General features: G+C 38.0%; 2 protein-coding genes and 1 long non-coding RNA gene across 3 annotated transcripts in view; all 3 read left to right on the top strand.

Annotated features, from left to right (window-relative positions):
* The window catches only part of LOC115415494 (E3 SUMO-protein ligase PIAS1-like), a 109,056-nt gene extending 107,289 nt beyond the window's left edge, over positions 1-1,767 (top strand). Inside the window, exon 13 of the mRNA XM_030129086.1 lies at positions 304-1,767. Coding sequence (XP_029984946.1) covers positions 304-669 — 366 coding nt within the window. The 3' untranslated portion in view covers positions 670-1,767. The remainder of the gene's footprint in view (positions 1-303) is intronic.
* Positions 1,768-6,737: 4,970 nt separating this feature from the next.
* Positions 6,738-8,289, top strand: LOC115437454 (uncharacterized). Its single transcript, XR_003937936.1, has 2 exons — positions 6,738-7,295; positions 8,259-8,289. It is a non-coding gene; the product is annotated as an uncharacterized LOC115437454 (long non-coding RNA).
* A 9,556-nt stretch (positions 8,290-17,845) lies between these two features.
* Positions 17,846-18,916, top strand: rxfp3.3a1 (relaxin family peptide receptor 3.3a1). The gene has a single exon (XM_030127551.1). It carries the CDS (start codon positions 17,912-17,914, stop codon positions 18,911-18,913), a length of 1,002 nt encoding a protein of 333 aa, XP_029983411.1. The 5' UTR covers positions 17,846-17,911; the 3' UTR covers positions 18,914-18,916.
* Positions 18,917-26,054: the final 7,138 nt, after the last annotated feature.

Raw genomic sequence — 26,054 nt, 5'->3', positions numbered from 1 at the left:
GTGTATGGGATGGTGCATATGTGTCCACTGTGTTGGCTGATATGGAACTAAAACAACAAAATCCATGAATATACAAGAGAACAGCTGGAGAAGAACTGTCCACTGGAGTGACCACTATGCATGAAAGGGTTAATATAATTTGACATACACATGACTGGTACCAAGCTTCAACTTTTTCTGCTGTATGGAACAACCTTGAAACTGTTGAATTTAAACAGAAATAGTCGATCCACACATCTGGTTCAGGGTGCTCGGCGGAGGTTTGCCTTCTCTGAACACTTGTTGTGCTTCTTCTCTCTTCAGCATTACAACATGGTCATGGCAGCAGCAGCCGCCGCCTCCGCCTCAGACGACCACGAGCTGCTCCTCAACCGTTTCCTCCCCTACAGCTCCTCCTCCTCCTCGCAGTTATTCCTTGACCAATCAGGGGCCCCCTCGGCCTCCTCGCTGACCGCACCGACCAACGGGGCCAGCAACTCCGGCAGCAGCAGCAGCAGCCTGGTGTCGTCCAGCAGCCTTCGCGACTCTCATTCGTCGTCGCACTCGTCCACACACTCGGGCTCACACTCCTCACACGCACACCCCGGGGCGGTGGCCGGTCGGAGCAGCGCCGAGGCGGCAGTGGCAGCTATTTACGGCGGGATACCAGACGTCATATCGTTGGACTGACTGGAGAGGAGCCGGGACTTTGTCTTGAGTCCAGCTACGATCCGGTAACAAACTGACTGCAGGGTAAGGTTCTGATCCAGACTGACCCAAGTCATCCGACTCAGAACATTTGGGAAGTGATAATGACAAGACTGTGTGGAGACGAGCACTAGGATGAAAAACAGCAGGCCGGAGGTCCCTTCACTAGACTGACCTTAGATCAGAAATCTGTTCATTATCGGGGCCTCGGACCCACATGAACGCTTCACTGGCACAAGCGGCACAGACCATACTTGAGCAAAAACACAATGGAGGAAAGCTCTTTTTTACACAGATGAAGAGTGGCACCGTGTACAGAGAACAAAATCTATTTTCCTCTTTTACTTTTGTATGTTCAATGGGGACATTTTCAGTCTAGTGAGCTGCTTTAATTGCTGTTTTGAAGAGGAGGGCTGAGGTTGTTTTCTCCCACTCTAAGCTTTTACATTAGACCTGTTGCCATGAACATGTTTTTCCTCCCCTCTAACTTTACTTTCTCCCTATCTCTTTCTCCTCTTTGTAAAACCACGGTGTACTTTTTTTCTTTTGAATGATAAGAGCTATTGAATGGTTTATTCACATACTAATAGTTGTGTTATGTATAATATTTAAAAGTTACATCTACATATTCCCTTAAACTTTCAGGTTAATGCTATGAGTGCGTAGTGTGTACATGGAAATGAGCCATCGCTGGTTTTTCATTTTCACCTCCTTAGAAAGACTTCCAGTGACATCACATCTAGATGCCAGTCTTTCTCGAGCTTCAGATTTGCCAATTTAAAGTTTTGAGCCAGTAGAATATGTTTTGTTTCTTTTTGCACAATGCCAAAAATAACTTGCGGTACCTATGACAACGATCAGAATCATCAGAATGAAGTCGAGTTGGTGTGCCGCTGTGTTTTCAGTTTCAGCTCGTGTGTGTCATGTCTTCTCTGACTCACCTGACAAATTTTGATGCGCGTCTTGTTTTGTGGATGTGTACAAACAGAGGCGTACGTCATGTGCTGTTGCTGTGCTGGAATTACTGACCAATGCTTCAACTAGTGCCTGTTGGTGTGGATGCGTAGGAGTAGAGGGTGAATGTCCGAAACCAGGGGTGTCAGACTCATTTTAGTTCAGGGGCCACATTCAGCCCAATTCCATCTCAAGCGGGCCAAACCATTAAAATAATAGCACAAAAACCTAGAAATAATGACAACTCCAAACTTTTCAGTGCAAAGAATAACTTTAATAACTTAAATTCTGAAAATTTTTACACTTTACAAACTATCCAAAACAAAAAAAAAAAAAAGATGGAAATAATCTAAAAAAAAAACCCCAGAAATTTCTGAAAAATAGCCACAATTTTATCAATATTCTGCCTCAACTTATGATTTATACATGTGCATTACAGAACAGATCTACCAAGGCACAAAACATCTGTTAAAATTGCACTTATTTTTCTTTAGATATTTCAGGTTGTTCATATTTGTTCCATTTATTGACATTTTATTGTTAAAGGATATCAGAATTTAATTTTCTTTGCAATAAATCAAAGAGAAAAAATTGGTGTTGCCATTATTTATAGGAATAATGTCATTTTTTTCACATTAAAGAATAAAATTTGGAGTAATTATTTATAGGTTATTATGCTGTTATTTTGGAGTTTAAAGGTCCTGTATTATGCTATTTTTCAGTCACGTCATATAGGTCTCAGAAGCCCAAAAGCATAGTATTTAAGTTTGTTCGCCCCAAAATCATCCTTTGTTCGGAGTTTCAGCGGTCGAAAAAGTCTCTCTCACCAGCCCTCCTCAAAACAGGCCGTTTCTGGGCCTGCTTCCGGGTATGCAAATGAACGCATCTGTCCACGCCCACTCCCCCTCCCCTCTCTGGGAGAGGACGCGGCTTCCGCTAGCGGTACTACGCGCTAATGTTGACTGAAGCCATGGCAAAACGTCTTTCCAAACACTGGCTTTCTTTGCCTTGAGGCGTGATTGAGCCCCGACGGAAAACGGCGGTGTTGTGTTGGGTTCGTGGACCTGACACGGAAAGACGCCTGCCGCCACTAATGCAGGCAGCTGCTAACAAGCTTGAGGCTAACTATACTGATGCCAACCACAAAAGGCCCGTGTTCAAAGTAGTTCTGTTGAATGTCTCTGGATATTATCAGCTCTTGCATGTTAATGGGGACGCAAACGTTAGCAGCAGTAACCGAGCTAACGAGCCATGCTAACGTTAGACGTACACATCAACACCCACCCGCTTATCCGTAATGTCGGGTTATGCAGTAAAGATACAAAAAAATGATAAAAACTTACATCTCCCACACTTGTACTTGGGTCACGAAGCGTTGGTACTGCGTCCTTCTTGATTCGGAGTCTTTGTGCTAAGCCGGAGCTGTATGGGCCCATGTTCGAAAAACACTCGTCCGTGAAATGCCGGGCACACACATACAAGCGTTTGGGAATGTTGTTTGGTACATGACCATCACAGATAGAATCCAGACACTTTTTACGGAGAGGCTCGGAAGTGGGGAGCAAAAATAAACTATGGTGTTGGTGTGTGCAGCCAACAACACCACAACTTGCGTGTCTCGCCTTCGCCATGTTTGTTGTCCAAGAGGTACTTATGCCAGGGCGGGGCTCGCTTTGCCAGGGTGGGGGCACAGTCAGGGGGAGGAGTTAAATCCGCTTATGTCGTCATAAACGGAGCCAACTCAAACTCGGCCGTTTGAGCAGGCATTTTGACAAACTGTGGTGTAGCAAGGCAGGGAGGAAACAGACAGTTTTCAAATTCCAACCTCATAATGAGGCTACTGCAACACACACTACTATAAGAAAACTGTCACAAAGTCAGATTTGCATAATACGGGACCTTTAATGCCCTCGACTTAAGATATTTAGGGTAATTTTTGCACTTTGCAAATTCATCCCGTGGGCCGGATTGGAAGTTTGTTTGACACCTGTGTCCTAAACAGTCAGCAGCGACCCTTGACCCCCGTTCTGGTACATTAACCTTTTCATTAAATGTATTATCAAGATTTAAACAGGGTTCCTCCTGCAATATCTGGCATTCTTACAATTATCAATGTTCTCATGATCCAAAATGTCCAATCAGGATCAAAAGTTTTAGTGTCAATAGGTTTCACAATAAGTGTCTAATGATCATTTCATTCCAGTTTATAGGCTGATTTTTGGTCTTTAGTAAAAGTTATTTGTGGTTATAAATTATTCAGAAAAGACTCAAGAAGATGCAACTGACCGGAGACGTAATAAGACCAAAACTGTTGTCCTGTAGTTTCTGATTTCATGATTTAATGGTTTTCACAACATTAGGTCACATTAAATAACATACGGGGCTGTGCACTTTTAATCCCCCTCGACCAAATATAGTGTAAGATTCAGTTGAAAGTTAATGCCCTGTGATATAAATATTAGATTGTCTTTGTGTAAAACTTATTACCTACATATTTATATTTGAAAGCACTCAGATATTAGAACTGCACAAGGACGTTTGACCTGGAAAAAGTAGGTCAAGGTCACCCATTTTTTTAAAAAAAATATTCTTCTGCTCCATCCTCAAATACATCCACAGTATAAATTTGGTGCAGATATGTCAATGCATTCTTCAGGTAATGCAATTATGTCATTGAATGGACAGACAGACAGACAGACAGACAGACGACAAAACGATTACAATACCCCTCAGCCAAGGGGTAACAATTAGAACAAGCACAGTTCTTGTTTACCAATTAAGAAGACACAAAATACAGTTGGTTATGGTTCTAATCTCATCTTTACAGTCAGAACATAGCGAACAGTTAAAGTCTTATACTGGTAAAATCTTTGTTCAACATCATAATATAAACTACAAAGTAGAGCTGCAACCGATTAATCGACTCAAAGTGATCCAAAAAAAATCATTCAACCACAATTCTCTTCAGTCAAAGCTTTGTTTCCTTCATTTCTCTGCTGTTAAACATTGGTTCCACTGTTGTGTTTCACACGGACGCTTATTGTGACGCACAAAGAAGCTTCAATTCAGGAAAACTGCAATAGAATATCTCCCTTTATAATCAATTCGAGTCGATTAATCGAATCGGGACTTTTTGCATTGACTTCAAGCACCTAGTCGATTAATCGGTTGCAGCTCTACTACAAAGACAAAAAATGTTATATATAAAGATAATTATCATGTTGTAAACTTGTAATAATTGTAACCCCTGAGGTCCAACAAAACTTTGCAGCATTCAAACTTAAAATGATCACAACTGTTTTATTGGCCAGGCCTTAGTGCAGCAGCAGGGGCGTTGAATTTCACAGTATTTTCTTGGACTAAAATAGACTAAATGCCTATTACAGTGAATTGAAGCCATTTTTTTTAAAACTCTGTTGTATCGAGCATTTGCAGCATCTTCTAATATATTCTAGTAAAGCATGGAAACATGTCTGGTAGAACTCCTAAAGAGGAGTCTGATTGAAACACACTAACAGAATGCTCTGCTTCTGCGACTCTGTTTATTCTAAGTGTGTGTAAAGGAGCCTACAGCGCCACCTGCTGACAACACCACACCGGCCTAGATTATTTTCTACAAACCCGTTTATAGAACCACATGTCAATCAGTTTTTATATTTTTGCAACATTCCAAAAGCTCATGTCAGATTCATTGGACACAGTTAGTGTGCAACTCAAGCTACAATGAAAAACCCTTAAGAACCAAACATTCACTATAGAGCACAGGTGTCAAACATGCGGCCCGAGGGCCAAATCCAGCTCGCCAAAGGGTCCAGTCTGGCCCATGGGATGACTTTGTAAAATGCAAAAATTACAGTCAAGATATTAACAGTCAATCATTTTACTTTAGGAGCCATATAAAGCCCTATTTTAGTCTTTAGTGGGTCAGATCAGTAAAATATGATCATAGAAACCTACAAATAATGACAATTCCAAATGTCTCCTCTTTTGTAGTGAAAAAAAGTGAAATTCCATGAAAATGTGTAAATTTACAAACCAGCCTTTCACAAAAAATATGAAAAACTAGAAATGTCCTAAAAGAGGTAAGTGGAATTTTGCTAATATTCTGCCATTTACTAAAATATTTTATGTATTTTGCAGATCCGCTGTGATCTGTCAGTTTTAATGCATATTTACAAATGATGAGCAGAGGCAGAATATAGTTAAAATTGCACTTATTTTTCTTAATAAATTTCAGTTTTTGCATGGTTCATATTATTCACATTTTTAAAAGGAGACTTTATAGATGTAAATGTTTTCATAATGTAACTCTACTTTTTTCACTATAAAACGTATTGAAATGTTTGGAGTTGGCATTATTTATATATTATTCTGTTATTAATTTACTGGTCCAGCCCACTTCAGATCATATTGGGAGGGTATGGCCCCTGAACTAAAATGAGTTTGACACCCCTGCTATAGAGTGACTTCCAGTTTCAGTATCATGTTGTTTCTTAACTGGCCAACACCTTTAAGACACCCTGTCCCATTCATTCCAGTGGGAGAAACGAAGGTGATTTGGGCAGATTCTTACGCTCCGAAATCATTTTCACAGGCCACATATTTTCTGAACCTTATGATATTAACTCATAAAGACCCAGTGCTACTTTTGTGGAAGTTCCAAATGAATTTTTCTCTTTATTTAACCTTTCTTAAGAGATTTATCTCCATTTATTATAATATTATTCTCTGTATTTTTTGTTTTTAAGTGAAATTCACATATTTTCTGATATTTAATTGACTGGTCATGTAGATGTTCATAAAAGCTCAGATTAAAGTTGAGGGGTATTTTATCAGAAACGGAGAAAACTGAAGAAAAAGTGACTTTTTCAAGAAAAATATATCATTAACTGAATGTAAAAACAATTGTGTCCATCCACTGTCATTGATCAGATTCCGTGGGTTTTACTAGTGAATCGGTTATAGAAGATGACGATGTTTCCACGGTAACTACGGAGCCTCCGAACGTCCAAATACGGTCGTATCTGATGACCATGAAAAGATGACAAACTGCATTTTACACCAATTATTGACACGTATTGATAGGATTAGTGGATCAACAGGTGTTAAACAGTTTAGATCAGTAGATGGTTTTTGTCGGCAGTGGATGTTTGGGTCTTTATGGTTTAAAATGAAATGAAGACACACGGAGCAGGACAAGATGGACTGTGTTTGTCTTAGCGTTGATGTCTCACAAGCTCTCACAACACAAATGTCACCTGACAGAAGTAAAACCAAAGAGGAAAATCAAACTAGTGAGAACTGTGACAGAAGAACGTTACCAGTCAAATCATCTAAAATGTAGACCTTATCAATCTGCTTTCATCTACCTACATGATGTTCTCAACCCTGAAGAGACAGGAAGTTAACCTTTTCAGATCCCTGGTGGAAGAGCATGGTTCACCGTGTTTAGAAATGGAAGATCTTTGTTACTGTTTGCTTAGAAATGGAGTCAACAAACGACTCTCTCCTAGCGCAGAACGAATTCCAACACTCAAGAAAATGCAAAAATCTTCCATTTTGACCCTTCAGCAGTTGGATGTCAAAACCCCAGTGGTTTTCTGTTGACGTTTGAGCCTGGAGAAGTTCGGAACCCTGTTTAAAATGATGCTGATGTCTAGAGCTGCAACCGATTAATCGACTCAAAGTGATCCAAAAAAAATCATTCAACCACAATTCTCCTGAATCAAAGCTTTGTTTCCTTCATTTCAATCAAATTTTATTTATGTAGTGCCAAATCACAACAATAGTTATCTCATGACACTTTACATATGGAGTTGGTCCAGACCAGACTCTAAACCGATTTACAGAAACCCACAGAATCCAACAGGAGTAAACACCAGTGAGTGGAGACAGAGGAAGGAAAAAGTCCCTTTAACAGCAGAAACCTGGAGCAGAGCCAGACTGAGGAGGATGGATGAGTGACAGGAGGAGAGAGAGGGTTAAAGAGAGAGAGTAAAGGAAGAGAAAAAGAGATAGAGATAGAGAGAGACTGGGGGGGGGGGGGGGGGGAGTAGGGGGAGACACATGGATGGAACTGATGAACAGATAACTGAACTAGAACATCTATGGAACTGTATAGTAAACACTATCATAACTGTACGGATTAGTGAGTGATGACGATGAAGGAGGAGAGAGGCAGGACCACAGCAGCAGGTCCAGAGATGATCCAGGGAAAACCTGTGACGATCCTGGGAAAACCCGTGATGATCCAGGGAAAACCTGTGATGATCCAGGGAAAACCTGTGATGATCCTGGGAAACCCGTGATGATCCTGGGAAAACCCGTGATGATCCAGGGAAAACCTGTGATGATCCAGGGAAAACTTGTGATGATCCTGGGAAAACCTGTGATGATCCTGGGAAAACCTGCGATGATCCTGTGATTTCTCTGCTGTTAAACATTGGTTCCACTGTTGTGTTTCACTCGGACACTTATTGTGATGCACAAAGAAGCTTTAATTCAGGAAAACTACCACAGAATATCTCCCTTCAATCAATTTGAGTCGATTAATCGAATCGGGAATTTTTGCATTGACTCCAAGCACCAGTCGATTAATCGGTTGCAGCTCTACTGAGGTCCTCGTGTGACATGTAGAGAAATAGAGAACACAAATCTCAGCAGACTTAACTAAGAGCCATAATGATAAAGTTCGCAGTAGATCTGGACACATACTGGGTGAAAATAACAGGACACGTCTGGAACTTCAGAATCCTACAAGCCAGGCGTCAGCGTGATGTAGAAATGTCAAGGGTTTAGAAAATCCAGGACAGGGGTTTGCTCATGAATGTATCATACGTATTTTTTGGACGTTGGACACTTTGGATGGTAGTTGTGTTATTCATTAGAACAGGACTGTCAAACTCATATTAGTTCAGGGGTCACATTGAAGCCAAATTTGATCTGAAGTGGGCCGGACCAGGGAAATACTAGCATAATAGCCTTAAATAATGACAACTACAAACTTTTCTTTTTGTTTTAGTGCAAAAAAACATATTCAATAATGAAAATATTTACATTTACAAAGTATGTGAACAAAAAAGGCATGAATAACCTGAAAAAAACTGAAATTTCTAAAGAAAAATAAGTGCAATTTTCACAATATTCTGCTTTAACTTCTCATTTATATATACGTGTGTTACAGATCAGATCTACAAAGAATGTAAACATTTAGTAACAGGCAGAAAATTGTTCAAATTGCACTTAATTTTCTTTCGAGACTTCAGGTTGTTCACATTTGTTCAGGTTATTCACATTTCACCATCAGATAGTTTTAAAATGTAAACATTTTCTTAATTTAATATTATTTATTGTACTACAACAAATTAAAAACATGAAGTTGTCATTATTTATAGGTATATTATTTTTTTACATTAAACCAAAAAGAATATTTGGAGTCATTATTTTGAGGTTATTATGGCATTTTTTTACTTGCAAATTCATCCCAGGGGCTGGATTGGAACCTTTTGCGGGCCGGATTTGGCCCCCGGGACGCATGTTTGACACCTGTATGGAAGTACATCTGTGTCATCAGATTTTGAATTCTAAAAGCCATTGAATTTCTGGCACTGATTTTTTTTTTTTTTTTTTTTTTCTCACTGAAATTAAGTGTCTGAATTTTTTGCATCTGAATTTTTTAAATTCTAAATTTATGAACATAGTTGAATTCAGTGACAAACAATTCAGATACTTAATTTCAGTGCAAAAAAAATTTCAGATACTTAATTTCAGTGAAAAAAATTCAGATACTTAATTTTAGTGCAAAAAGAAATTCAGATACTTCATTTCAGTGCAAAAAAATCAGATACCCAGTTTCAGTGCAAAGAAAAAATCAGATATGTAATTTCAGTGAAAAAAATTCAGATACTTCATTTCAGTGAAGAAAAATCAGATACTCAATTTTAGTGCAAAAAAAAAATCAGATAGTTTATTTCTGTGCAAAAAAAAATTCATATACTTAATTTCAGTGCAAAAAAAAAATTCAGATATGTAATTTCAATGCAAAAAAACCAAAATGCAGATACTTCATTTCAGTGCAAAAAAAATTCAGTGCCACAAATTCAGTGTCTTTTATAATTCAAAATCTGATGACATGGGTTTCCTTCCACACACCTGTGCATTGGAAGCTCCCATCACAGCTCTTGTCTCCTTCCTCCTCACAGACGTCCGACTCAGAGCCAGATTAGACCCACCACCCACCATGAGATAAGAGCTTCTGACAGCCCCCCCACCCCCCCCACCCCCGTTTCCTTTTACTTGACCTCTGTAGACAACCCACCCTCCCTCACCCTCCATTTATCTCAACAATTTCAACTCTTATTTCTTCTTCTTTCTCTCAAACGAACATAATCATTTGCTGGGACAAGTCTTGTGTATTTCCTGTGTTGTGCAGTATTTTATTTATTTTATATTCTTATTTCTATATATTATATTTTTACAATTGTTTTATTTCCATGAGTGAGTGTGTGTGATTCACCACCGTCCTGGAGTTGTGATTTTATTTAATATATGCGTTGTATTATTATTCTTTGCCAGCTTTTCTCCCACGGTCTCGTCTTTTTAGTCGTCGCATTCACGATTTAACCCCGTTTTTTTCTCGGGAGCTGATGATGAAAAAAACGTGTTGTAGGGCGTCTCAAAAATCACTTTTCTCTTCAGATCACGGTGTTATTTAAACCAGTTAATCTCCAGCATGATAATAGCGCCCCCCAAAAAAATTCAAAATCCATCAACGTTTGACCCCCCCCCCCCACTGTTGGTGTCTGTAAATTGGCTTAGAGTCTGGTTTTGACCAACTCTATATATAAAGTGTCATGAGATAACTTTTGTAGTGATCTGGCACTATATAAATAAAATTTGATTGATTGATTGATTTGATTGGTTTTCCCCTGTAAGTCGCTTTGGAAAAAAGCGTCTGCCAAATGCATAAATGTAAGTATGAAGGGCCCATCAAAAAACGTCAAAAAATGCTGTTTTTAAATGCAGTACCATGCTTAATGGATACTAAAGTGCCTAAAGTACAGACATCCATACTGCGTCACATGTGGTACCTGACTGAGTCTGTTGTGGTACTAAGTCTATTTGATAAAGAAGTACCAGTAGAAACCAAAGCAGCCATGGCAACACAACTGCAGCACAGACAAATGAGGATAAAGCAGCTTCAGAAAATGAATAAATGAATGAATGTCTTGGAGTTATCTGTCGTTAACGATGCTGCAGAAAGAGGTGTTAAGGACATCCAAGATGATGCCAGTGCAGCCACGGATGGAGCCCATAGAGGGAACATGGTCCCACAGAATCAAACTACCAGAGTTTCTCCAGAATGAAATGGAAGAGAAACTATAGAGCGACTAATATCTGAATAAACTGTGAAATGCACATGTGTAAAAGTATGTCCAGATTATCAGAACCACGTCTGATTTATGTAACCTCAGATCCTGTATTTAGCCTTATTATTTAAGTGTTCATCTATATTTGTCTTTAACTCAAACCTGTGTTTTGCTGAAAAGGGAGTTAAGAAAATAGACATTGTGTTCAACTTGATCAGGGCTGTCAAACTCATTTTAGTTCAGTTCCATATTCAGCTCCATTTGATCTACAGTGGGCTGGACCAGAAAAATAATAACAGAATAACCTAGAAATAATGACAACTCCAAATTTTTGTTTTTGTTTTAGTGTAAAAAAAAAAAACAACAACATTAAATTATGAAAAAACTTACTTTTATAAACTATCCCCAAAAAAAAAAAAAACTGAAAAAACTGAAATTTAAATTAAAAAAAAAAGTAAGAAAATTTAGTACGATTTTAGCAATATTATTCCTCCACTTCTCATTTGTCCATGTGCAGTGTGGATCAGATCTACAAAGACACTAAACACTGAGGAACAGGAAGAAAAGAGTTCAAATTGGGCTGAATTTTCTACAGACATTTCGGGTTCATATTTGTTCAGGTTATTCACATTTTAGTGTTACAGGATAGTTTGTAAATGTAAATATTTTCATAATTTAATGTGATTTTTTGCACTAAAACAAAGAAAAAAAATTGAAGTTGTTAATTCTAGATTTTTTTTTTTTTTTGGCTTAATTCAAGATTTTTTTTAGCTTAATTGAAGGTTTTGGGTTTTTTTTTTTGCTTAATTCAAGATTTTTTGCCAAATTTGAGGTTGTTTTTGGCTTAATTGAAGATTTGTTTTTACTTAATTGAAGATTTATTTATATCTTAATTCAAGATTTTTTTTACTTAATTCAATAATTTTTTGGCTTAATTCAAGATTTGTTTTGCTAAATTTGAGGGGGTTTTGGCTTAATTGAAGATTTTTTTTTACTTAATGGAAGATTTTTTTTTTTTTGCTTAATTCAAGATTTTTTTCTAAATTTGAGATTTTTTTTACTTAATTGAAGATTTTTTTTTTTTTTGCTTAATTCAAGATTTTTTTTTTACTTAATTGAAGATTTTTTTTTTGCTTAATTCAAGATTTTTTCCTTAATTCAAGCTAATTTTTTATTTTTTTTTGTTTAATTCAATTCAAGACTGTGGAATTGTCGCACTTGGCAAAAACATCTCATGGGCCGAACTGGACCCTTTGGCGGGCCGCATTTGGCCCCCGGGCCGCATGTTTGACACCCCTGAACTAGATTTACTGTTCTGAACTTCTTTCTATTTAAAGTTTTTATCCTATAATTGAGTTATTTTATCTTAAAATCACCTTATTTTCACTTGTATATCACCTGACACAATAACCTATGAAGTTGATATTACAGGGATGCTGTAAAATACTAGAAAAAGCAATTTGTGGACACTTAAGACCTCATTATATGTGATTTTCTGGGTTAAAATGAGCGTTTTTGGCGTTTTTTTGATGGGCCCTTCATACTTTGTGGGGCGGCAAACGTTGACAGATTTTGCTGAAATTTTTTTTTTGGGGGGGGGGGGGCTGTTATCATGTTGGAGATTAACTGGTTTAAATAACACTGTGATCTGAAGAGAAAAGTGATTTTTGAGATGCCCTAATGTGTAGTTTGTGTTTTTTTTTTTTTTTTGTAGTTTCAGTATCTATCACCAGTATTTTTAAACTCGACTCAGTTGGACGCTTTGATCGCATTTAATTTATTGAAACCTCTTGTCGTGTCCTCTAATTTGTAACGAGACGGTGCATCCGATTGTGATGGTCCACGCGCTGGCTGTCCACGTGGCGTTCACAGAAGAAGTGGGAAAGCAGACAGTGTTGAATGTGTTTGTGTTGAAGTGCTCTGCTTCTGCTGGGTCTGTATGCCATGACTGAAGTGTCCGAGCTTTTTCAATAATGTCCACAGCATCCTCCTGTGGACTGCAGCTGATGGTTTTCTAAAGGAGAGACAGCCATCATAGATTTTTTTTTTTCTGTCATTCACCAGATAAACTGACTTTTTTTTTTTTTTTTTAATGTCAAATTGCATGTGGGGATGGATAAGCACAGACTGTTGCCGTCTCAGTCCAACTTTAATCTCATACAGGTGTGAAACGTTCTTTTGTGCAGCAGCAAAGTGATGGATGCTGGAACCAAAGCAGGCGTCCACGCAGAAAAAAAAAAAAAAAAAGTGAACGGAATAAGGCCAATTTTTATAAGAAAAACTCCAGGCAACTTTAACAAGCAACTTTTTCAATGTGGGTCATTCCATATGAAATCAACAGATTTTAAGAAAATTTCCCACCTGACCCTCTCAGATTTTTCTACATTTTGACATACTTATAGAACATTATATATGATGGGAAAATCCAAAATTTCACGGTTAAATTGTAACTGTTTCCAAAGTTATGACAATTTGAAGTAGGTAGGGGGTACCTGAAAATTGCGACCAAAATTAAGACGTGAAATTTTTGGCTATTTTCAGGCTTCTGAACAACAAGAGCTAGAGGTCTGAAATTTTCAGAATCATTTCACAGGAACGTATAGTTGTAAGAAATGTGAAAATATTTACTTAAAATGTATAATTGCATGTTACAGAGAATGACAAAGTTGAGATTTTATAATAATAATAATAATAATAATAATAATAATAATAATAATGGATTGGATTTATATAGTGCTTTTCTAGACACCCAGAGACACAGCAAGTTGTGCTTGGTGTCAAAATTTAGGCCAGTTCCTGTCCTTTCACATGGTGTCTTTTATTTTGTGATCCTACCTATCCCACATGCTGATACTGACCTTTGAATCTGAAGGTCGAACAGATATTTTTGATTTTCAGCTGTTCATATATCATACATAACATAACATAACATAGGACCTTCATTTTACACAGATCCATTCCCTAAGTTGCCAAGATATAGCACGTAAAATTTCTAATGAATATGATGATTAGTTTTTGTGTAATGAGGGTCCAAAAGTAGCATTTTAGACGTTTGTGATGGATGTGGCTACAAATGTAGTTTACCACCACCAGAGTGTGAATGTGAGAGCGAATGAATAACACTGGTCAACAACAAATTTATTGTTTAAGTTTTTGGAGCTGATTTAGGATAATTTTGGTGTGCTGAATCCAAAAATCACATTAATTTTGCTCAATCAGGTCAACTTTCTGAACTATGCTACATATTGGCTTTTGAACATTTTTGCTTACATTTATGGGCATTTTCACATCATATGATACAAAATTCTTTCATATTTCTTGCAATAAACGAGTTCTGAAGATTTTACTTTTGCCAATTTATGATTAATGGTTTTTTTAATATTACAGGTGAATGAAATGGCTTCGACTAGAAGATCTTGCAAAAATAAGCCTGACGTATTCTGCTACATCTGCGGTGAATACACCATTGTACCTAACAGGAATCCTGTTAGAAAACGATTTTTTTTGTCTTTAAACCTGTTTTGGGTGAGAACTATATAAAAAAAATCAACTGATAAAGTCACAAAAATGTAATCAATTTTGTGAGAAGATCAAATTTTTCAAAATCAAATTAGCCAAAAAAAAACCTGACCTGATTGAGAAAAACAGATATTTTTGGATTTAGCGGTGCAAAATGGTCCTAATTCAGTTGAAAAAACCTAGACAACTTGCAAAAAACATTTTTTTGTAACCCAGTGTAATGGGTCAATAATGTAAAGCGCTTTGGGTGTTTGGAAAAGCACTATATAAATCCAATCCATTATTATTATTATAAAATCTCAAATTTGTCATTCTCTGTAACATGCAATTATAAATTTTAAGTAAATATTTTCACATTTTGCAGGACTATAGATTCCTGTGAAATGATTCTGAAAATTTCAGACCTCTAGCTGTTGTTGTTCAGAAGTTATAGAAGCGTGAAAAAAGCCGAAAATTTCACGTCGCAATTTTGGTCGCAATTTTCAGGTACCTCCTACCTACTTCAAATGATCATAACTTTGGAACTATTTATAATTAAGCTGTGAAATTTTGGATTTTCCCATCATATATAATGTTCTATAAGTATGTAAAAATATAGAAAAATCTGAGAGGGGTCAGGTGGGGACCACTTGATGAAATGAGATGGAATGACCCATGTCTCCTCCTCTGACGAAAGGGAAAAGTCAACAATATGTATATTATGTCTGTGTGAAAACCTGAAACCTGATCAGTCAGATCCAACCGTGGGTGTTTGATGTCCGTTTGTATGCTTTTTGTGTGTCAGTCCAGAGCGAGAGAATAAATTAATTTATATATTTTTTAGAAAATGAAAGCTGTTCTATTAAAAAAAAAAAGAAAAAAAAAAAAAAAAGGACTGTGGCCAATAACGAGTCTCAAACAACTGAAATAATGTCAAAGTCAAAGTGGACTCGAGTAAACATGTGCACTTACTGCCTTAAAAATTAACAGGTTCTGTTTGATTAAAAACAGCTTGAGAAAAATCGTAAAAAGGCTTTTCGTGGAGAAGACGGTGTACAGTCGACCCTTGTCAGTTTGTACAAATATATCAAGTGAAAAAAATATTTATTACCTGCATTGAAAGAAATTGTTTACTTATTGAATGTTACCCGTTTATGTAGAAAAGTTTAGATGTAATAAAATGCATTCTGGTACTTTTCTGTCTGTGCTTGGATTTATGTGTGAAATGAACCAAATCGACATACCTTTACATCCTTTAATAATAGGGGACACTAGATGGCACCAGAGAGTTGATTTATCCAATTTCTGAGTTTGGATGGTGCAGTTTAGGCATGGTTTGTCAACAGCAGGTATTCTGTTACTGGTTTACATACACTGGAACTATATTTAACCCTTTCATGCATAGTGGTCACTCCAGTGGACAGTTGTTCTCCAGCTGTTCTCTTGTATATTCATGGGTTTTGTTGTTTTAGTTCCATATCAGCCGACACAGTGGACACTTATGCACCATCCCATAATACACTGACAGTCATACCATTACTGTAACTTCTTAATAAGCCTGATCTGCAGTAATATGTTTTAGTGTAAATGAGTTGCTAATTGTTATGAGACTGTAATTAACAGTTTTCTGAAACAAAAAGAGTTTTTTTATTTGTTTTTTTTGTTGTTTTTTTTTGTTTTTTGTTTTTTGTTTTTGGTTTTTTCATATCCTCCTGAGACCCAGCAATGCATTGTGTCCTCTATAGGGGACAAAAGTTTGACAGTTAAACTAAAATGCTGTCCATTGCAAAGGACATTCCATTAAAAAATTAATAAATAAATAAAAAATATTTTTAAAATGTATCTGAAAAAACTGTTGCATTACGCAGTTTCCAATCAAGACAATTTTTTAGTGTAAAAAAACTAAAATTGTCAATTTCCTGGGTCTCAGAGGATATTATCTCCATGAAATGAGTGATAACTAGTATTTGAGAATGGATAAAATGTAAGAAAACATCAGACTAGCGGCATTAAAAATGTTTTTATTTCATAGTTTTCACACAGTATATCACTTTCTGATGATGGATTTTAAATACATGTTTCTTTGCTTCAGAAATTAACCCTTTCATGTATGAATTATGAAAACTTTAATCAAGATTTTTTTTTTCCTGAGTGTTTTTATTCTTCTTTAGACACGAAAAAAAGAATGCAATTGAAAATTCTTTTATGAACCTATTTTTCATGGAGTTCCAAAAATGTCCACTCAGCTCGACAGATGCCATGCATTTAATTTTTGAAGCAAAGAAACATGTATTTATTGATATATTGTGTGAAAACTATGAAATAAAAACATTTTTAATGCTGCCAATTTGCTGTTTTCTCACATTTTAACATACTCTAATACTAGTCAATACTCACTTCATGGAGATAATATGCAAAATAAATACATAAATAAATAAATGATTTTTTTTTGTGATTTAGTGATTTATTCTGAACATGCAATGAAATTTAACATATATGCACTTGCAAAACATACATAATAATACAAATATCAAGAATCATAACAATCTTAGAAGAAAAGCACAAAAATTTTGTTTACATGCCCGAAAAGGGGTGGGAAGAAGTATAACGAAATAAATAAATAAATAAATAAATAACCTTTTAATTGCAGTTTAAAAACAATAACAAGCAATTAATTTACACTCAAACATGCTAGTGCAGATCAGGTTTATCTAGAACAGCAAACTTACAGTAATGGTATGAATGTCAGTGTTTGGATGATGCATTAGTGTCCATTATTTTGGCTGATATGAAACTAAAACAACCAAACCCGTGAATATACAAGAGAACAGCTGGAGAAGAACTGTCCACTGGAGTGACCACTATGCATGAAAGGGTTAAACACATGGTGTCCAGCTGAGTGGACATTTTTGTAACTCCATGAAAAATAGGTTCATTGAAAAAATTTCAATTGCATTTTTTTTTTTTTTCATGCCTAAAGAGGAATAAAAACACTCGGGGAAAAAGTCTTGACTAAGGTTCTCATAATTCATGCATGAAAGGGTTAATATCACTGTTGCTTTTCACTTCAGTTTTTATTTTTGGATGTATAAACGGGGAAGAGTCAGACTTGTTGCATATCCCTGATGAGACTCCGTTACGCACGACACTGATCATCAAGCAGCGTCCGGTAAGTGCGCACTCCACCCCAGTTAGTGCACGGTGGGCGCACAAGGAGTGGGGTGGGGGGGTGGACTGCAGGCACAATAGCAGAGCTCACAGCAGTGATGTTGGATGCGTGTTGGAGGACAGAAGAGCCAGCAGAAGTGGAACTGAAGACGCACCATGTGTTTGTGAGTGTTCTTCTGTGCGCACTGGTGTCCACACCGTCTCCAGATGACGCACGGCTGTGATCTGCAGACAACATGACTGAAGAGAAGAATGACAGCCACTGTCTGAACTGTTCTGGGCTCGGACTCGGGCAGGACCGCTTCAGTAACCTGGAGGACATTGACGTGTCCGCAGACGGCAGCCCGCTCCTGCGCCTCCTCATCTGCCTCATCTACTCTGTGGTGTGCGCCGCGGGGCTGCTGGGAAATCTGCTGGTGCTGTTTGTCCTCAGGGTCAAACAGGACCGGAAGACCTCCAGCGTGAACCTGTTCGTGCTCAACCTGGCGGTGACGGACCTGCAGTTCGTGCTCACTCTGCCCTTCTGGGCCGTGGACACCGCGCTGGACTTCAGCTGGCCCTTCGGACACGCCATGTGCAAAATCATCCTGTCGGTCACCGTCATGAACATGTACGCCAGCGTGTTTTTTCTGACCGCCATGAGTGTGACCCGCTACTGGTCCGTGGCTTCGGCTCTGAATAACAGCACTCCGCGCAAATCCTGTTCCGTCAAATGGGTGTGCGCACTCATCTGGACCCTGGCCACTGTGGCCACCGCGCCCACGCCGATTTTCTCAACTGTCAGCAACGTCACTGGAGAAAACCTGTGTCTGCTGAGGTTTCCTGGGGGGCAGTACTGGTTAGCGGTCTACCACATACAGAAAATACTGGTGGGCTTTGTGCTGCCCATGTCCATCGTGTCCATCAGCTACATCCTGCTTTTACGTTTCATCCGCAACAGGAGCATGAAAACATGCAACACCAAACGCAGATCCCAGGTCACCAGATCCATCACCGTGGTGGTGCTGTCCTTCTTTTTGTGCTGGATGCCGAACCAGTCCATCACCCTGTGGAGCGTCCTGGTCAAACTGAACGCCGCCAACTGGGACCAGGCCTACTACATAGTCCACACATACGTGTTCCCGCTGAGCGTGTGCCTGGCGCACACCAACAGCTGCCTGAACCCCATCATCTACTGCCTCATGAGGAGGGAGTTCAGGAACAAACTGAAGAGCCTCATCCACAGAGGGCAGCTGTAGGCTCTGACACACCGGCCACGAGTCCACGGACTTGGACCAGGACGCACCGGGTGCGCACGGCACAAGTGCGCACTCCACACAGAGGTACGGACCTGAAGGGACAATGAAGAGCCGCACCAGGAGCCTAAAGCAGGGGTGTCAAACATGCGGCCCGGGGACCAAAACCGGCCCCTGGGATGAATTTATGAAATGCAAAAATGACACTGAAGATATGAACAATCCTTTTAGTTCAGGTTCCACATTCAGACCAAGTCAATCTAAAGTGGGTCAGACCAGTCAAATACTGTCATAACAACATAGAAATAATGACAACTCCAAATGTTTCTCTTTGTAAATGTAAATATTTTCATGTATTTACACTAAAACAAAGTATAATTTTCCAAAAAAAATATGAACAACCTGAAATGTCTGAAGAGAAGTAAGTACAATTTTAACAAGATTCTGCCTGTTATTAAATGTTTTATGTGTTTGTAGATCCACTGTGATCTGTAAGTTATGTACATGTGGAAATGATAAACTGAGGCAGAATATTGTTAAAATTACGCTTATTTTTTTTAGTTTGTTCATGTTATTCACATCTTTTAAAAGGATAGTTTGTAGATGTGAACCTTTTCATAATGTAAATGTACTTTTTTCGCTCTAAAACACAGAGAAACGTTTGGAGTTGACATTATTTATATATTATTCTGTTATTATTTTACTGGTTCGGCCCACTGCAGATCTAATATAGCTGAATGTGGAACTGAACTGAACTAAAATGAGTTTGACACTCCTGCTTTAGGCTCTGTCAGACCGACAATGAATCCACGGACTTGAACCAGGACGCACCGGGTGCGCACGGCACCAATGCGCACTCCACACAGAGGTACGGACCTGAAGGGACAATGAAGAGCCGCATCAGGATCCTAAAGGAACAAAGTCGATGGTTGTTTGGAAAACTGTGACTTTCACGCGCGTGTTTTGTGTATAAAAGCGTGCGTAATGTGTCTTATTCTACAGCAGGGCTGTCAAACCCATTTCAGTTCAGTTCCACATTCAGCTAAATTAGATCTGCAGTGGGCTGAACCAGTGAAATAATCACATAATAATATAGAAATAATGTCAACTCCAAACTTTTCTCTATGTTTTAGAGAAAAAAAAAAAAACAACATTTATATTATGAAAACGTTTACATCTACAAACTATCCTTTCAAAAGATGTGAATAGCATGAACAAACTGGAAAAATAAGTGTAATTTTAACAATATCACGCTTCAGTTTATCATTTCCACATGTACATTGTAATTTATACATCACAGTGGATCTACAAACACACAAAACATTTAATAACAGACAGAATCTTGTTAAAATTGTACTTACTTCTCTTAAAATATTTCAAGTTGTTTATATTTGTTCAGGTTATTTACATTATTTGCAAATTATACTTTGTTTTAGTGTAAATACATGAAAATATTCACATTTACAAAGAGAAACATTTGGATTTATCATTATTTCTATGTTATTATGACAGTATTTGACTGGTCCTGCCCATTTTAGACTGAATTGTTGTGAATGTGGAACCTGAACTAAAAGAATTGTTAATATCTTCAGTGTCATTTTTGCATTTCACAAATTCATCCTGCAGGGCCGGACTGGACCCTTTGGTGGGCCGGATTTGGCCCCCAGGCCGCATGTTTGACACCTGTGTTCTACAGCAGAGCCAGGCTGGTGTATTTAGAGCTGAACACGTGACATTTGTTTTGAGAATATTGTGCCATTAACTCAGTTTCACATAATGAGTGATGTACCAGTGGTGCGTACTGGAACAGACTGGGACTCCTGTGGGGACATTCCAAAACACTGTATGTAAAAAAGCTGAACATAGTTTAATGTCTGAAAACAGCCATGTATCATCACCAAATTCTGCATGGACATCTGTAGTCATGTCCATTTTCACCTCCAAAAAGCCAAAGGAAAACCCCAACACTATGGGTGCCATCTGCTTTAAGCTTTTTCTCTCTTTTCTGCATTTTTTTTCTCCATTGCACACATTATAGAGAAAAGGTTTAACGTAGCTTTTGTCCGAAAACAGCTGTCGATCGTCACCAAATAAGGCTGCGGCACCCCTAATATTGGGATTTTTGTTTGTATTTTTGGAGAGGTGGAAGTGGACATGATTAGAGATGTCCAGATGTCTCCTATAGGTGTCAGTGTGCTTGTTTTTACGCAGGAAAAACATTAGAGTTGCGCACAGCTGAAAATAATGTAAAGGCTGTTTTTTGTTTGTTGTTTTATGCTGGATGTAAACATGTCCTCATCACATAAAAAGGCACAAGTCACAGAAAATGAACATGTGATGTGCAATACTAAATAATGAATTCATAATAGAGTAGGGGAGACCGGGGACAGTTGTAACATGGGTTAGTTGTAACACTCTCGATTTCTCCAATCAGGAACACGTTTCAAATCACCTCCCAGATATTAGGCCTGTAACGGTACACAAAATTTTCGGTTAGGTATGTTTTCGGTTTTCAAAGCCACGGTTCATTTTTTTTCGGTTCAGTATGGGAAGAAAGAAAACTCCTCAAAATGTCTATTAATGCATTCATGAATCTTTTAACATTTTCCCCCCAATTTTTGGAGACAATAGAATATAGAAAAACAGGAATAATATAATTCTGCTGCTACAAATCAAATAGAAAATAAAATAAATTATTAATATTACTAAATGTATTTTAAACATTAGTATTGCACTTTTCCCTGAAAGGTAGTTTCGACCAAACAAGAATAAAATAATCCCAGTTCTGTCAGTTCACATTCTGCATAAAAATAACCAAAAAAATTCCACATGAAGTGCAACATTAACAAGAGGGTAAACTGGTATTCTGTTGAAACAAACTGAAGAGAAACACTGACAACACAATGAACCAAATTATTTATTTTAGGACAGTGTGTGTATTTGTGTGTGCCTGTGTGCATGGGGGATTTTTTTTTTTTTTTTTTTTTTTTTTTTTGTCGGAGCCGGGGGGTAGGGGGGGTGCACAGTTACATACCTGGGGGTGCGGTCAATAACTAACGTAACGAACGCTGTCGTGAAACGGAAATGAAACTTTACATACTTTCAACGTTCTATTTATTCCTCTATTATACAGCGTGCGTGATAGACAGATAGACAGACAGACAGAGCTAGTGTCAGTGTTTTAGAACTACCGTAGTTCCTAGGGGCCAAACAACGTCCGTCTTATTAACGTCTCTTTCCTCGTTGTTGTCTTTCACCTGAACCTGAACTGATCCAAACTGGACTGGACTGATGGTGGAGGGTCTTCAGTCTCTTCCTTCCAGGTTCACATCATATTTGTTGTTTTTTTTTAACCTTATATCAGCTGCTATTTCATATTTCGAGTCAATGTGTGCGTCCTTCAGTATGTCCGTGTGAAACTTGTGCAGATTTAAAGTTCCGCATCGAACGTCTTTTGTTCCTTTTATTTTTTCTCATCATACTGTGCTGTTTCAGTACAGCTGTGTACCGAACCGAACAGGTGTGTACCGAAACGGTTTGGTTCGGTACGTGTACTGTTACAGGCCTACCAGATAGCAAATATTTTGGCAGTATTATGGCATACATTTGTCATTTTTGGCTTTCTTTTGGCATTATGAAAACCTTTAGGCTTAACTGTGGTATGATTAGGGTTATCCATAACAGATCTGGAGGCACCAGCAGTATATGGCTGAGTTCTGGCATATGTGTGGTTAACCAAAAGACTGGGCAAAGAGTGGGATCAAGTATAAGGATGGTATGGCATGTTTTGGCTGCTTTTTGGCTGGATTATGGGGATTTGGGGCTTTTCTGGGACAATTATGGCTATATTTTGGAAGTCAGCAAATAGTTTTGGGTGAATTTTGGCTTCCTTCTGGTTTGATTTTGGCTCGCCTATTTTGGGCCATTTGGGGCCCATACATCCACCCAGAACTTTGCCAAATGGCATGCCAGTTTTGGGCCAGATTTAAGCCATAATGATTTTGCTATCTGGGCTGATACACTCTACACATGCTCAGTTTAGTCCTTGTCCCACATGAGAAAAAGTAGCAGCCTGTCACACACAGAAAAAAGTTTATAGGGAAAAACAAACTGAGGTAAGAAATTTTTTTTTTTGTTTTTGTTTTTTTTTGCTTAACTTATCTTTGTTATAGCATCACCTGGTTTACAGTGAAATTAATCAAACTGAAATCATGTGTAAGTGTGTCTATGTAGATATTATTCATGCAAGTTGTCAGTGCTAATGTTTTAGTTGTTAGCTGTAAGGTAAGCTAGTTCATGACTACAGGGGTCTGGGTTAGTGGTAACAAAGATTAAAAATGTTACAACCTACCCCAACCAACATTTTAAATGTGCATGTGCATTTTTTAATTGAATTTCAGTATGCCTACAATTTGGAAGCGAAAGGCTGACTGGGGGGGCGGGGTGTGCCTCTCAGCATTTTGGAGAGGGCCTTGAATGATGTGAAGAAGCAGGAAAAGTCAATAAGAGCAGTGGCAAAACTGTACGGCATAGGCCATGGCACTGTGTACAGATTTAGAAAGAAAGAAAGAAACTAGAACAGAAGGGATCCAGTGAGCCTCCACATGTTGGCGAGAAAAACGGGATTGGCACTCACACACACACACACACACACACACAAACACAAACACACACACAAACACACACACAAACACAAACACACACACACACACACACACACACACAAGTTATGTTAAACAGGAATGAAAGTGTTCAATAAAAAGCTTTCAAAATCCAGTTTTTGTTAAAATACTTATGTAATAATGTTACATCTCACACTGGAGTGTGTTCTAGCTAACCCAGACGATGGGGTGGGTTGTAACATTTCTGTCCTTGTGTTTGAGACTAAACCACGCCTTCTGTCAGTGCTGCAGAGGTAACACCTATGCCATTTTATAGCAGACACTTGTAACTTGTTGTGTCACATTTTGAACACACTGACTTAAAACAGCTCCAAGATACAGACAAAAATGTCAAAACTGTTACAACTGTCCCCGGTCTCCCCTACAAGCTGTTGTAAATAGTCTTACATTACATGTGTGTCTGCTGTGTGTGATAATAAAGCAGTGCTGAAGTCTTTACCACAGTCAGATGTGTGCGTCCTTCCATCAGATCAGAGTTCACAGGTGATGACATGTGAAAACACCTGCTAATGGACCGGGCTCATTAAAGCACCAGGCCAAAGTCACGCACTGATGGAGTGAACTGATAAGTGGGCATCCACGTGTCCACGTAGATGGCTCATGTGGACGCGTTCATTGGAGAATACGTACTCTGTCTGTGTCTGACAGGACAGGAATTACACTGAATTAGTGACAGGAGTGGAAGGGAATGGAAATGAAGTGCATCAAATGAGCTACACAGAGAGTCCTCCAGCATCTATGGAGACAGGTCAGGAAAAAAGGTCCAAAATGGGCCCAAAACAGCATTTCCTACAGGTTTAATATGCACTCCTTTATTTAGCACCATTTCAAATTTATTTTTTCTATCAATTATTATGATTCTTCAGCAGCAGAGCCGATAAAAATGGAAGAGGGGAAATATACATATATATATATATGTGTGTGTGTGTGTGTATGTATATATGTATGTATATATATATATATATTTATATATATATATATATGTACTTCCTCCTGTCTTGTAGAGAAGTGGTAGTTGTCACACAATTCAAGGCTTAGTTCAGTGGTCTCCAACCTTTTTTGACTCGTGACCCCATTTTAACATCACATATTTGTGGCGACCCCAGACATTCAAAATTGAGACTTTTTTATTGCCAAAATTAATTTGTTTTTGATCATGTAATAATTTGTTATACTATGTTGAAAAAAAAACATTAATTTTAGATGACATTTAGTCTATATAATGTATATTATTATGGATGGAGGCAGTAAATCCAGGTGTAGATTACTGCACAAAGTTAGAATTTTATTTTCCTTGGTCAGGATATGTACAGCCAGTCCAGCTGTGATTTACAAATTAATACTAAAAGAACAATCACTCAAACTATGAATTATGAAAGAGCTGCAGCATATGAAACTGACCACAATGAACATTTGACAGATAAACAGAACCACAGTGCTTCAGTTTCAGCTCCAGATTTTGTCGTGTATTTTACTGAATTGTAATTGTCTCTCTCAACTCACTGTATTTTTATCATTTGTATTATTATTATTTTTTTAATCAATTACTAGAAATTTCAGGCGATCCCATTAGAATTCCAGGTGACCCCACGTGGGGTCCCGACCCCAAGGTTGAAAAACACTGGCTTAGTGCCTGTATTTCTTTGCTAAAATCGAACACATTAAAACGATTATAAAAGCCATTAAGAGCTTTTGCAGAATCAGTCTGTGAGCTGAAGCCATTTAAAGTGACATTAGAGCTGCTGGTGTTCTGCACACCAGTGATCATCTTCACACTGGACCAGGCTGTGCCTGGGTTATTAGAAGCCATTCTGTTCTCCCCAGTGGCTTTTTAGTTTGGTTTTGCCTTTAAAGTCTCTACTTGAAGCTCTTCAGTGGCTGTGTGTAGATCTAATGCCCCCCTGTTAAAATGCTTGTTTCTTTTTCTTTATGGAACACTTAACAGATTTGTTGACCCATTACTGTTAGGGTATATTTTCACCCTTTTACTGGGTATAAGTATATATATCTGCAGGAAGCTGAAAATGAACAAATGCCATTGGTCAGTTTGCCCAAGTCCTTACATGATTCCCTAAACCAGTGGTTTCCAACCTTTTTTGGCTCGTGACCCCATTTTAACATCACAAATTTCTGGCGACCCCAGACATTCAAAATGGAGATTTTTTTTTTCTTTTTTTGCTAAAATTAATTTGTTTTTGATCATGTAATAGTTTGCTTTACTATGTTTCAAATACAGGTTAATTTTAGAGGACGTTTAGTCTATATAATGTATATTATTATGGACAGAGACAGAAAAGCCAGGTGTAGATTACTGCACAAAGGGAGAACTTTGTTTTCCTTGGTCAGGATATGTATACTGGAAAAAATGCCCCTCTAAAAACAAGTAAAAAAAGATTTAATACAAGATATTTTAGCTTGAAGTAAGCAAAAAAAAGTCTGTCAATAGAACAAGTGAAAATTAT

The sequence above is a fragment of the Sphaeramia orbicularis genome, chromosome 3 (genome assembly GCF_902148855.1).
Source record: "Sphaeramia orbicularis chromosome 3, fSphaOr1.1, whole genome shotgun sequence".
Taxonomy (NCBI): domain Eukaryota; kingdom Metazoa; phylum Chordata; class Actinopteri; order Kurtiformes; family Apogonidae; genus Sphaeramia; species Sphaeramia orbicularis.
The sequence above is the reverse complement of the archived record's forward strand: the minus strand, read 5'-3'. Positions and strand labels throughout refer to the sequence as shown.

Excerpts from the sequence above, each read along its gene's own strand:
- rxfp3.3a1 (XM_030127551.1), top strand. The coding sequence starts at position 17,912 with ATGACTGAAGAGAAGAATGACAGCCACTGTCTGAACTGTTCTGGGCTC.